The sequence below is a fragment of the Pristiophorus japonicus genome, chromosome 18 (genome assembly GCF_044704955.1).
Source record: "Pristiophorus japonicus isolate sPriJap1 chromosome 18, sPriJap1.hap1, whole genome shotgun sequence".
In the NCBI taxonomy this organism is placed as follows: Eukaryota; Metazoa; Chordata; class Chondrichthyes; family Pristiophoridae; genus Pristiophorus; species Pristiophorus japonicus.
The window spans coordinates 83,003,817-83,018,399 of record NC_091994.1 but is presented as its reverse complement, the minus strand read 5'-3'; the positions used below and the strand labels follow the sequence as shown (position 1 = coordinate 83,018,399).

Sequence of the window (14,583 nt, the reverse complement as noted above, 5' to 3'; positions counted from 1 at the left end):
ATGTTAGTTGTGGCTTGCAAATCGTTGAGTGGGCATTTCCACATCCCGCATAATGTGCCTGTTATCTTTTCTTTAGGCTCCTGTCATCTAACTTCCACAATGCTATTTATTTGACTCACAAGGAACAGCATCCCAAGAAAAATCCATGATAATCCAGTGTGCTGTTTCCAGGCACATGCCCTGCATGAGTCAACGGTCACATGACAGACAATATGGCCTCTCCCTTGTTATCTGCATATTACCCAACCAAAAATATTAGCTTTACCGCCCCACCTTCCCCCCACTCCCCCCCCCCCACCACCAAATTTCTTCACTCCTCTCCTAATGGTACAAAATAATGCTGGTTACAGAGCTCTGCTATTGTGCCCACATCACCATTTGTCATGCCTCCTTCTCCCTCAAAGCCTCCTTGATTAAGTGCAACATCCCCACCGACATTTGGGAGTCCCTGTCCAAAGAGCGCCCTAAGTGGAGGAAGAGCATCCGGGAGGGCGCTGAGCACCTCGAGTCTTGTTGCCGTGAGCATGCATAAAACAAGCGCAGGCAGCGGAAGGAGCGTGCGGCAAACCAGACTCCCCACTCACCCTTTCCTTCAACCACTGTCTGTCCCACCTGTGACAGACTGTAGTTCCCATATTGGACTGTTCAGTCACCTGAGAACTCACTTTTGGAGTGGAAGCAAGTTGATTTTGAGGGACTGCCTATGATGATGATTCTTCATGTGTGAACCACAACTATGAAGGTTCAGGTTGTATGACCGTGCTGGCCAACATAGACCAGCCTGATCCTGGCCTCACGTTAGGAGCTGGAACTCTGGTTGCTTTTGTCCTTCTCTAGCCTCAGAATATGGAAGGCAATTGTGGTGACCCCCCCAGCATTGTGATCAGCTAACTCAGCACAGACTCAATGTGGGACCTTTCTGCCCTGTAACATTGCTGATGCCCCTGAGATAGAGGGACTCGAATCAGCCTGGGCTCCTGATCACTAGCTGACAACTGCTGCTGGAAAGTTCGAATGTATGGAGGCTGGGCAGGGACAGGAATGTAGTGTTTGGGTTCTTCAACACCGCTTCTCCAAAACCCATTATTATTAAACTAAGAGGACAGACTTCACCCTGCTTACACACCTCCATACCTCTATTAATCCCCTTCTCTACCTGGCACCTATAAAGTCATATACACAAATCTAATACTGTTCCAGATCCTATAATCATAAAATCAGCACATGGTTAAGTCCTAGACTATCTGTCATTTTCAGGCTGTAGAATGGCATGCATATGAATGGTAAAGCAGATGGTTGTACTATACGCAGTGACAACTACCTGCCATTGAGTCTGATGCAGGAATCCTATCTCTGGGTTTCGCATAAACCTCGCAAGCTTCATCATGGTTACGAATGTTAGCAAAGCCCCATCAAACGGAAATCTCATCTGCCGTGAGATAACTGATGCTGGAGGTCACAGAAGGTTCAGCCCAGCTTCAAACACCTCGACTCTGATGCAAAGACAGACTCACTGAAGCAATGACTCCCCAATCTGTCAAAAGTGCTCTATTGTCTCAGGAACATAGGAGCGGGAGTAGGCTATTCAGCCCCTCGAGCCCGTTCCCGCTATTCAATGAGATCATGGCAGATCTGTATCTTAAAACCATCTACTTGCCTTGGTTCCGTAACCCTTAATACCCTTGTCCAACAAAAACCTATCCGTCTCAGTTTTGAATATTTCTCCACAGGATCTGACTTGAAACTGATGAATAACAATCCAAAGGCAGTTTCCTGTATCTGAACTGAAACACATGCTTTTAAAGGTATAGTAATTCAGTCAGTATACAGATAGATTCATTTTCATGGCTGGCGGCATCCAGGTAATTGAACCCACTGCCTCTTATGCACTGAGCATTAGAAAATGGTCCCTGGTTTTCATTTCGTATGAGCAGTTTTCAGTATAACAGAAGTGTTTGCTAGACCTGGCCTCAGTGCCCCTGGGCTGAGGAGAGGGAAGGAAACCATTGCGAGTTCCCACTGCTGATTACTACCCAAAGACCCTTGCTGGAAAGTGTGCGTGTGGAAGCCAGCTGAGAACTGGGCTGGGCTCCGATGCCCCACTCCTCCCACCCATGCTCATATAGCAGACTGGCAGACTGTCTGCCTGGGCTGACACGTAAAGAGTGGTCATCTGGGTGAGGTACTGAAGATGTATCCTAGCAAGAGTCAGCAACTTCAGAACAGGGAGAGATGGAGAGGTGGGGGGGGGGGGAGGTTGGAAGAAGTTACAAAAAGTGTAAAGGTGGAGAAGGAGAACCCTGCCCTGGTCCCGTGCAGATAAAATATTCCTCCAGCACTTTCTCTACGGTACTGGAATCTACAGTAACCATCAAACACGGCACTTTTGTCACTAGATGATACATATAGTCTATGGGATAGTGTGAGTACAAAACTGGGCCCCTAGGAGTCATTTTAATATTTCCTACACTGGTCCTATTGGGGAGCAGCTTAAGCACCAATGGTAAAGCTTCAACCCTTCCCTCCCTCAATCCTCCCTAAACCAGAATTGTATCTGGTCTCTAGACATGATGCAAACACCCCTATTCAGCAATGTGCCTCCTTGTCCCTGAAATGTGGAAATAATTCAAAACATTTTTCCTGGCTACATTTTTTAAACTTTTTCCAAATCATTGTTGGCATCAAGCGCTCTCAGGCCATGCACAGCAGAGCCAGCTGCAGAGCAAATCTCCTTTTGACTCTGTCCCCTGCAATGGGGAGCAATGCCCTCTGGTCACTATATGTTAGCAACATCACAAATGCAACTGGAAGAAGCATTCCCGTTGCATTTACCCTGTTGCTAATGTATAGCGGGCAGAGGACATCTGTGGTTCCTATGTGTTAATGACACTGCAAAGGCGGCAAAACGATTTCCTCTGGTCGTCGTGTACAGTATTAGTGACGTCGTAAACATGGCGGAAAGATTCTCTCTGATCATTATTTCCAGAACAATCGTAAACACTTCCTTTTCAAACGTTGCTGTGATTTTGTTAGGGATAGCAATTAGCGGGAACCTTCCTGCTCGGTTGCTGACACATCATGGCCAGAGGAAGTAATTCCTGAAGCCTTGGCCTCAGGTGAGGGGCCACTATGACATTTTTCTGCTTCGCCCTGAATGAGATTGCTAATTTAGTGCTGAATTATGGTCCGTCTGGCGTTGTGGGTTAATGGAACCACACTGCGACTGTGAGAAGTTCTTGTCGCACAGCAACCTCACATCCAACCAATCCAGAGGAGAATTTCCACCCAACAGTCTGGCCTGCTTTCAAACCCAGGTCCCAGAGGTGAAAGGCCAGTGTACTAATCTGCCCAGGTAGGGACCCTTACGTGAAACTAACCTTAAACAATTTATTTTACAAATCCACAAACATTTTAACATAGATACTGTTCCACAAGAACATCAGATTAGTGACAGTGAAGGCCATGTCTACTCTATATCTGCAGGCTGAGAGGGACACTCCCTTGGGCATAACTGAATTATACATATTTATATATATATAATATATATAATATATAAAAAAATTAAAGAAAAGATTACTATCATTGACTCTTATCGTATAAATCGCTTTGAAATAACAGTATGAAAAGTGTACGTAGCATATGAATCATAATTAAAAAAACAAGAGATATGAAATACCAGGAGCAGCAGAATTGAACGTTGAATGTTTAAGAGTTGTTCAGCTAACCCAAAGAATGCAGGGTCCTGTGCTGCGCTATATCATTCATTATAGACCAACTATTATGCATCCGCATGCTGCTGAGCCTCTGTCTGCTGGAGTCCACAACCACCAGTACTTCTTTCCATCTCCATCTATCATCCATCGTCACCATCAAATGCTCCCAGATTAAGGACAGCACAGCTAGATGCCGAATAAAGGGCCACTGACTCCGGCCCAACATGTCCCAGCCCCAACCCTAGAAGAGCACCTCCTATTGCACCACTGTGGCATTTTCCCTCGTTCCGCACCAAACACCTTTGTGGCCTCTCTTGAGTAAGACTGCCAGTTCCGTGCTGAATTGCTAACTAGAAAATGGATTGGGACGGCCCAAACTCAATTCGTGTAGCCGGCCCTTCCAGCTCAGAGACATTGGACACTTTCACCCCATCAGTCTGGGCTCCAGAGGTGAAAGAATAGTGTTTAAGCTCAGGGTTCAGATGATGCTCCAGTTTTCTGACCTACGATATAACCTCGATTAGATTCCATTCTTTAACTCACTCCCAGGTTTCCATTAGTTTATATATGATTCATCAGTAAACACATCTACAATATAGGCTGAAATAAGTCATCTGGAAACCTTGATTGGATTCCAGTCTTAACTCACTCCTGTGTTTTCATTAGTCTATTATTAACTGCTTTAGCCCCTTGATTAAATTCCGGCCTATAACTCACTATTATATATCCATTCTGTATATAAACCATCTGAACCCCTTAACTTAATGCCAGTCTGTAACTCATCTCAATGTATATCTCCCAGCCAAATTAAAAGGGACTAACTTCATGACAGAGTATTTGACAAACCTCTTTGTTTCCAGGCGTGTGAAGCACCTTTGTCACAAAAACTTGACGGACATTTCAGTATCATTTACATCGTACGTTTGGAAACAAAAAGGTTTGCTAGACATTTTTGGAATGACCCCTTCAAGACTCAACCCACGTTAGACGCAGCTGATGAATTGACTTAACTCCAACAGAGAAAGACTCGCAAATCGGACGCACAAGTGGCATGGCCGCAAGATGACAGGACGTATAAATAAATGTCTGTTTTTAAAAAAAGGTAGTCAGTCCCGTGAGGCCAGATTTGATCACCGCCCGCGGGACGCTGACAACTTTTGAGCACTGCAGGCGCGTCTGCCTGAAATCAGAGTCCGTTTGATTTCACCGCGCCTCAGATTCATTTCCCCGGGATTTCCTGCAGCCTTTGAGCAGAGTAACGCCATTGACTGGAGCAAAAAATTGGTCTAGGTCCTTTATCTTGGCAGAGTAGGTTTGCCGCAGGGGCACTTTTATGCCGCAGCGAAACTTTTATGCCGCAGCGAAAGTCGCGCTCAAATTCTTTTCCTGCTATTCATGGCAACTTGTCTCAAGCGCGCAGAGGCAGTTTAGTTGCCATTAAAGCAGTCTATATCACCTTAGACATGTTCTGAGGGTGGGCATGGCCATTTTGTATTGAACTGGTAAGGATACATATTAAAAATGATTTGTGACTGGGCCTGCATATAGAGCCTGTAAAAGGTAGGGCAAAGACGTCAATTGAACACATGAAAATTGACCATACATTTAGTATAATAATTCATATTAGCTAATAATTGATAACTGAAAACTAGAATTGTCGCACTATCACAGAACAACAAAATGAAATACTGTTTAATAATTCTATATCTAGTCGATTCTTGTATCCTTTTTCCTCCTTAGTCTTCCTGTGTAATAGTAAGACATATTAAATGTTAATAAAAGTGGTGCTTTCAGACACAGCTTATGAAGTCTCAGATAGTACGGATCCAGGCCCTTACTTGAGGGAGTTAGCAGTCTGTAGGTTCGGTCGTTGCTTCCAGTGCCGTTGCCCAGCAACGGAAGCTGTTTGTCCGAGGGAGGGAAGCGCGCGCCTCCTCAGCAACGGACGACACTCGGGCTCAAAGTGCATTGTCGTAGTCTTTGGGGAGTCTCTGCACTCATTAACAACTTGGGTGCTAATGTTACCGATGTGTTTGGGGTCTCTTCTCAGAGACTGAATAAATACCGAGAAAGGAAAAGCTCCTTATTCATTCGCAGAATGCGTCTGACCTTTGCCCCCAGGGCGCCCACTTGCTGCAGTTTCCGACACGGCCGGCGGTGGGGAGCGGGCCTGATTAAATGAGGGAAATCCGAACAGGACAACTCGGGGATTCCGTCCTCTGAGGGGAGTGGGTGTCGATTGCATGCTCTACTGCCGTGTGCTTTGCCATGTGCTTGATGAGGTATGTCTCCTGTAACGGGTAGAAAGGTCAACAATTTCAGCACGGTCTTCCTCGCGCAACGCAATCAGCGAACGCAGTTGCGAGGTTCAATTATAACCAGCCTTCTTGAAACGCATGCTAGTTACTCAGGTAACCACCCCCACCCCCCAACATCCCCAGCATTGAAGCACTGACCACAATCGACCAGCTCCGTTGGGCGGGCCACATTGTTCGCATGCCCGACACAAGACTCCCAAAGCTCTACTCGGAACTCCTACACGGCAAGCGAGCCCCATGTGGGCAGAGGAAATGTTTCAATGACACCCTCAAAGCCTCCTTGATAAAATACAACAGCCCCACCGACACCTGGGAGTCCCTGGCCCAAGAACGCACAAAGTGGAGGAAGAGTATCCGGGAGGGCACTGAGCACCTTGAGTCTCATCACCGAGAGCATGCAGAAACCAAGCGCAGGCAGCGGAAAGAGCGTGCGGCAAACCAGTCCCACCCACCCTTTCCTTCAACCACTGTCCCACCTGTGACAGAGACTGTAATTCTCATATTGGACTGTTCAGTCACCTAAGGACTCATTTTTGGAGTGTAAGCAAGTCTTCCTCGATTTCGAGGGACTGCCTATGATGATGATGACCCCCTACCCTCCATATGCCATATCGACGGATCAAGTAAATGCCAACCATGCCAAGCGATGCCAAAAAACGTTAAATTCTCAATCTCGGTTGCCACAAGCAGAAGTTGGGGAATCTCTCTGAAGGAGGGGAAATCTGGAGGTGGTCTCTCTGTTTCCCCAACTCTCCCATCATTGTGTGATTGCAATCAAGCAGCCAGAGCATGGAGATGTCAATACAAAACATGGAGCAGTCTGAGAAGTAGTCAGCACAAGACCACAGGTTGTGATCTGCTCTGTGCTGGATTAACAGTACCACAGCAACGTTTCACAGCAGCAGCTGGACTAGAGAGTGGGGAAAAAACACAATTCCAAGTTTCCACTCCAAGATCCAGTGGCTCCTTCTATAAAGCGCACGTGCGTGGACTTTGGGTAATGAGAGGATTGAGCTTGGCTTGAATGCCCCCAAACTAGGATAACCCAGTAACAGCCACTGTCTAGGCTCATGTGTGAATAATGTTCCCTTGGGCAAGGTACTACAGTGTGTCTATCACCCATGGAACCGTACTCCAGCATGAGCCAATGCCCCATACCCATGTCAATGCCCCATACCCAGCACTAGTCAATGCCCCATACCCATGAGTCAATGCCCCATACCCAGCACTAGTCAATGCCCCATACCCATGAGTCATTGCCCCATACCCATGAGTCATTGCCCCATATCCAGCACTAGTCAATGCCCCATACCCATGAGTCATTGCCCCATACCTATGAGCCAATGCCCCATACCCATGAGTCATTACCCCCTACCCATGAGTCATTGCCCCATTCCCAGCACTAGTCAATGCCCCATACCCATGAGCCAATACCCCATACCCATGAGTCATTACCCCATACCCATGAGTCATTGCCTCATATCCAGCACTAGTCAATGCCCCATACCCATGAGTCATTGCCCCATACCCATGAGCCAATGCCCCATACCCATGAGCCAATGCCCCATAATCAAAGGCCAATGCCCCATACCCATGAGTCATTACCGCATACCCTTGAGTCATTGCCCCATACCTAACACTAGTCAATGCCCCATACCCATGAGTCAATGCCCCATACCTATATGTCAATGCCCCGTACACAGCACTAGTCAATGCCCCATACCCAGCACTAGTCAATGTCCCATATCTATGAGTCAATGCCCCATATCCAGCAATAGTCAATGCCTCATACTCAGCACTAGTCAATGCCCCATACCCATGAGTCAATGCCCCATATCCATGTCAATGCCCCATATCCATAAGTTAATGCCCCATACCTATGCGACATTGCCCCATACCCATGTGTCATTGTCCCATACCCGAGTCAATGCCCCATACCCATGCGTCATTGCCCCATACTCATGCATCATTGCCCCATACCCAAGCGTCATTGTACCATACCCATGCGTCATTGCCCCATACCCATGAGTTAATGCCCCATACCCAGCACCGGTCAACGCCCCATACCCATGAGTCATTGCCCCATTCCCAATGGCCAATGTCCCATACCCAGCATTAGTCAATGCCCCATACCCATGTCAATGCCCCATACCCAGCACTAGTCAATGCCCATACCCATGAGCCAATGTCCCATAGCCATGTCAATGACCATGAGCCAATGCCCCATACCCACGAGTCAATTACTCATACCCATGAATCAATACCCCATACCCATGAGTCAATTACCCATAGCCATGAGTCAATGCCCATTACCCATGATTCAATGCCCCATACCCAGCATGAGTCAGCGCTTTTAGGAGAAAAATTAGAAAATATTTATATATTTTCAAAAGAGAACTCCTCTAACTTTTGGGGCTGATTTCATTGGGAAGAGAGTTGCTGATACGTACTGAGGTGTAGGCTCGTCCACACATGCTGCAGCAGTAGGCTTTAGTGTGTTTAACCGTGTGTGTGGAGAGATGGATCTGCAACGAGGCAGAGTCTGAGTACGCTCTGTAGCAGTTCGGACATTTGTACGGCTTGTCTTTGTTGTGCTGTCGTTGATGTGACTGAAAAAAACAATAGGAACAATAAAAGAAAGAACTTACATTTCACGTCCTCAGGGCGAACCAAACTGCTTCACTGCCAACGAGTTAATTTTGAAGTGTCGTTACCTTTGTTGGCCAAACATTGCAGCCAATTTGAGAACACCAAGGTGCCACAAAAAAGCAAATGAAGTGAATGAGCATGTCTTGGTGGTGTTGGTTGAGGGAGGTGTGTTGATCTGGACACTGGGAGAACGCCCTTCTCGTCTTCAAAAAAGATCCTTGGGACCTCCTAAGTCGACCTGACCGGATGGGCAGACTGGGCTTTGGTTCAATGGGGGAAGATTTTTCTGGGTCTGCGTCCAGGTGCACTGGATTTTCTGGGCTCAACAAATATTGTAAAATCAACAACAACGTGTATTTATATAGCGCCTATAACGTAGTAAAACATCCCAAGGCTCTTCACAGCAATGTTATAAGACAAAACAAATAAATTTGACACCGAGCCACATAAAAAGAAATTATGGCAGATGCTTGGTCAAAGAGCTGGGTTTTAAGGAGCGTCTTAAAGGAGGAAAGAGAGGTAGAGAGGCAGAGAGGTTTAGAGAGGGAGTTCCAGAGCTTGGGGCCCAGGCAGCTGAAGGCACGTCCACCAATGGTTGAGCGATTATAATCAGGGATGCTCAAGAGGGCAGAATTTGAGGAACACAGACTTCACGGGGGGGTTGTGGAGCTGGAGGAGATTACAGAGATAGGGAGGGGCGAGGCCATGGAGGGATTTGCAAACAAAGATGAGTATTTTGAAATCAAGGCGTTGCTTAACCGGGAGCCAATGTAGGTCAGCGAGCACAAAGGTGATGGGAGAACGGGACTTGGTGTGAGTTAGGACACAGGCAGCCAAGTTTTGGATGACCTCAAGTTTACTGGCAGGTTTCTTCAGGGACGTGCGCTCTGATCCGCCCGACTCTCCGCTATTCACTGCGCCCAGGCGATCCAAGGTTCAGACGCGGGAAAATCTCCCTCAACGTCTCACGCAGCACTTCCACAGCAGTGCACTGAAATGTCCTCCTACACTATGCACTGATGTTCTGGTGTGTGCCTTGAATTCAGTTGACTCAGGAGGTGAGAGTTCTACCAACTGAGCCAAGCTGACAACTGAGAAAAGACCGATTCTCCACCCACAGATCATAGTTTCTACTCAACCTGTCTCATTTCCTAAGGGAAAGTTCTGATGATTGAGTCCTGCCTGAAACATTAATCAGTCTTTTCTCTTTCAGATGCTGACTGACCTTTTTATGTGTCTCCAATATTTTTGTTTTTACTTCTGTATATAAATACTCCACAATCCTCAAGGTTGATAAGGAATAACTTCAGAATATTCTCACATCTGGCCTGGCAGTGCCACAGACAGCAGTCTCTCTCCTCTCCCCATCAGTACTGGAACCACTGTAACTGTCTCTGTCCTTACCAAACCCCACAATCGCCATACCCAACTAGATATTCATCAAGCTTCTTTACGTCAGAATTAACAGACTCTGCCCGAAGTGCTTTGGCTCAGAGTACATCCCACATCTGTTCTGCTGTGGAGGAAAATATTTCTTCCGATCCGAAGTCTCACTTAACATAAGAACATTAGAAATAGGAGCAGGGGTAGGCCATTTGGTCCCTCGAGCCTGCTCCGCCATTTAATACGATCATGGCTGATCCGATCATGGACTCAGGTCCACTTCCCTGCCCACTCCCCATAACCTCTTAATCCCTTATTGGTTAAGAAACTGTCTATTTCTGTCTTAAATTTATTCAATGTCCCAGCTTCCATGACTCCCTGAGGCAGCGAATTCCACAGATTTACAACTCTCTGAGAGAAGAAATTCCTCCTCTTTAAATGGGCGGCCCCTTATTCTAAGATCATGCCCTCTAGTTTCAGTTTCCCCTATCATCGGAAACATCCTCTCTGCATCCACCTTGTCAAGCCCCCTCATAATCTTATACGTTTCGATAAGATCACCTCTCATTCTTCTGAATCCCAATGAGTAGAGGCCCAACCTCCTCAACCTTTCCTCATAAGTCAACCCTCTCATCTCTGGAATCAACCTAGTGAACCTTCTCTGAACTGCCTCCAAAGCAAGTATATTCTTTCTTAAATATGGAAACCAAAACTGCACGCAGTATTCCAGGTGTGGTCTCACCAATACTTGTTAATCTTCCTGGAAGAATTTCATTCCTTTGGCTAGGCCAGAGAATGAGTCACTCTGTTGCTGTGCCTACCTGCTTAACACTTCACACAAATGAAACAGATGGACCTCAGATCTTAGTGAGGCCAGTACCAGGGTATATGACCTTGCTTCCTCTGGGTACATTTAGGCCCTTCCTTTGGTGCACACCTTTCCTTCCCCTTCATCCTTCTTTTGTGGTCTTTCACCCTCTGCGCTACTCATAGTTCATCAGGTCAGAGGGCAGGAGGACATCTGCTAATGTCATGGTATATGGTATAATCGGTCTATGGTGACTTACTGCCTATATTTCACCTCCCCCCCCCCCCGTGTGGAGAAGCACCTGGCCTCAGCATGAAGCCTCGTTCCTGGGATTTCTATTTAACCAGAGTCGAGTTTATTATTATGAAGCCGGGGGTAAGGCCCATAGGAACCGAAGAAGATAAGAATTAGGAGCATGAGTAGGCCCTAGGGCTCCTCCAGCCTGCTCCGCCATTCAATAAGATCATGGCTGATCTTCAACCTCAACTCTATTTGCCCGCCCGATCCCCATAATCCCTTGATTCCCCTAGAGTCCAAAAATCTAGCGATCTCAGCCTTGAATATACTCAACGACTCAGCATCCACAGCCCTTTGGGGTAGAGAATTCCAAAGATTCACAACCCTCTGAGTGAAGAAACTTCTCCTCATCTCAGCCTTAAATGGGCGACCCCTTACCCTGAGACTATGCCCTCCTGGTTCTAGACTCTCCAGCCAGGACACCAGCGAGATTCAGCGAGTAGGAGAGAAGTTGAGGAAAAGCAAGGAGTTGAGGTCGGGATTGGGCCAGCTTGGGTTTTCAATGCCTGCAGACTGCAGCAGGAATGGAAGACAGAGGAGTTCTACAGTTTTCAGGTCCTGGAAACAGATGGAAGAAGCTTTTCTGATAAGTGATCGTTCTCTCATCTCTAACCCCTGCTTTACATTACCACAGTTCTCTTCTCTCTCTATTCTATTGATATTATGATTATTGCTCTTACATAAGAAATAGGAGCAGAAGTAGGCCATTTGGCCCCTCGGGCCTGCTCCGCCATTAAATAAGATCATGGCTGATCTGATCCTAGCCTCAACTCCACTTCCCTGCCCTCTCTCCATAACCCTTCACTCCCATATCATTCAAAAATCTGTCTATCTCCACCTTAAATATATTAAATGACTCGGCCTCCTTAGCTCTCTGGGACAGAAAATTCCACAGATTTTCAACCCTCTAAGAGAAGAAATTCCTCCTCATCTCAGTTCTAAATCGGCGACCCCTTATTCTTAAACTGTGCCCCCTAGTTCTAGATTCCCCCACGACTGGAAACATCTACCTTGTCGAGCCCCCTCAATATCTTATATGTTTCAATAAGATCACCTCTCATTCTTCTAAACTCCAACGAGTATAGGCCCAATCTGCTCAACAGTCCCTTCTTATTCTTCCTAAACTTCAAATGGAAACCCTTGCAGACTCTCCCTCCTCCCTGCGTTGACTCATCACACCTTCTCCTACCCTGGGTTACTTTTCTCTCCAACCCAGAAGGGGCGATGAAACCAACTGTCGTATTCCCATTGCCCCTTGAACTGAGTTCAGTGAACTCACCCCAAACCCGCTCTGTTTTGACAGATGATCCATTTATCAATTGCTCCAGCAGACAAGTGGAGTAGAGTTCTGACATTCCGTACCATATAACAATTAAACTTCAAGTGAGATGGCGGTCCGCCAGCAGCCTCTAAAATGGGCATGCACTTGTTCACTGACCTGCAGGTTCGATAACTGTGTAAAAGCTTTCTCACAACCTGGATGTGCACATTTGTACGGTCTGTCCCCGGTGTGGATCCTGCATTAGAAAAAGTACAATTCAGGTGTTTTTGTAGGAATATCTGTGCTGCGTATTATGCCATTGATAAGAGACCAGTGCCGTGCACTGTCTGCGGAGGGGCCCACACTCAATCCATGTCTTGCTTTCAACAGTGCTCAACTATGCGAGTGCAAGTCTGCTTCTGCGATTCCCCACACACTGAGCTCCTGATTTCAACCATCCTGCTGTAGATAGCTGCCAGGTGGAGACCAGGGATTTCCACACAGGAAGAGAGAAAAAAACGATAGGATCCATAGTTCGGCATTAATTGGGTCCCAAGGAAGCTGGGATAAACTGACTTCCAAATAACCAACCCCCACATCTCCCACCCTTCGCACAGAGCCGTTTAGCCTGCAGACTAACTTGGACCATCTATTAATAATAGACGTGAAATCTGGAGTTGAGACTATTGCCGCCTCGCCCGCCCCAGCTCCCCCATTCCGAACAAGGGGGAATGATCACAGCCGGCAGTTCAGAGGTAGGCACGGGCAACGGATTAAAGGAGGTCGGGGAACATACAAGAAATCCACATGTAGCCATGCTGACAAATTCCTCAAGACAGACTCACAATCCCCACCTTGTGTGCTGCTGCAAGTGAGAGAGCTGGCGAAAGGATTTCTCGCAGTAGGAGCAGTGATAGGGTTTGACTCCTAAGTGGATGCGTAGATGCTGAGCCAGGTACGAAGCATTGGCAAAGGATTTGGAGCAGTGCGGGCACTTGTGAGGTTTCGCTTCCGTGTGGGACTTCGAATGAATTTGCATTTCGGACTTGGAGAAGAAGGTCAGAGGGCAGATCTTACACCTGGGTGGGGGGGAAGAGGCAGAAACAGGATTCAGTCGGAAAACGTTCTTGCAAGCCAAAATATCCCAACGAGCTTCCTAGACTCTACTCTCTTGCGGGCGCTGACTCGAGTTTCGGCGACGGGTTCCACAAATGCCAGTCGCCCTCCGGTGCCTCACCCAAACAGCCTTCCTTCGCACTTGCATCTAGACAGTGCGTAGTAGCGGGCTGCTCAACCAGATGGACCATCACAATAATGCTTGATCCTGTCCTCACATCTACCCGTGTACCCTTTCCAGCAGCAGTCACTGCATAATGATCAGGGGCACAAATCCTGGCTGATTTCGAACCTCCCTAGCCCAGGGGTGCTGAGGCCAACTCTATTGTTATTGCAGAGGGAGAGAATGGCAGCAAAGTCTCATCGAGCTGCCAAACTAGGCACTGACTTCACCGTCGGTGCAGACAATACAAGTGGTGCTCTGGGTCCTGGACAACTGGAGACATATATATGGATTGACACATATAAACAAGAAAAGGCTCAGGTTTGACCCCTGGTCTGCCTGAAGAAGCTACAATTGGCCTCAGTGCCCATAGGCTATTGAGAACAAAATCAGCCAAGCTTCCAGCTCCTGACTCTTAACTAAGTGACCGCTTCTGAAAAGTAGGCATCTGTGTACACTGTACCAGGATCAGGCCGAGCTCCGATACCTTCCGCAGTGGAACAGGATGCTGAGGTTCAGTCTCTGGGCTGGTACAAAGAAAGACCATGAGTGAGGCACCACAGAGCAACAGATGCCCAAGGCCCTACTATGCTCTTTCCGTAGTAGGGCAAGTAGAAGCCATAGGTCAAAGGTCGTCTCTTGGCTAACTGGGAAACATTGCACGGTACCAACAATAGAAGTTCTCTTCTAGAGTGGTGAGAGCTCTAGAACAGGGCAGCTCAGTTCTGGAGTGGCGAGCTGTATCGGAATAGTAAGTCCTGTTCTGGAATGAAAGGTTTTACTCCAGAAGGAAGAACTTTTTGTTCTAGAAAAGTGGGCTCACTTTTGGAATGGGGAGCGATGCTCTACAATGGTGAGCTGTTCTAGAATGGCAA

At 47.2% G+C, this 14,583-nt stretch overlaps 1 protein-coding gene across 3 annotated transcripts in view; it reads right to left on the bottom strand.

Moving 5' to 3' along the window:
• Nucleotides 1-324: 324 nt before the first annotated feature.
• The window catches only part of LOC139228802 (zinc finger protein 362-like), a 76,352-nt gene continuing 62,093 nt past the window's right edge, over nt 325-14,583 (bottom strand). For all 3 annotated transcript variants that reach the window (XM_070860185.1, XM_070860184.1, XM_070860186.1), the window contains exons 5-8: nt 13,284-13,508; nt 12,607-12,685; nt 8,482-8,640; nt 325-6,004 (exon numbers count right to left, since the gene is read on the bottom strand). In XM_070860185.1, coding sequence (XP_070716286.1) covers nt 5,888-6,004; nt 8,482-8,640; nt 12,607-12,685; nt 13,284-13,508 — 580 coding nt within the window. In that variant the 3' untranslated portion in view covers nt 325-5,887. The remainder of the gene's footprint in view (nt 6,005-8,481; nt 8,641-12,606; nt 12,686-13,283; nt 13,509-14,583) is intronic.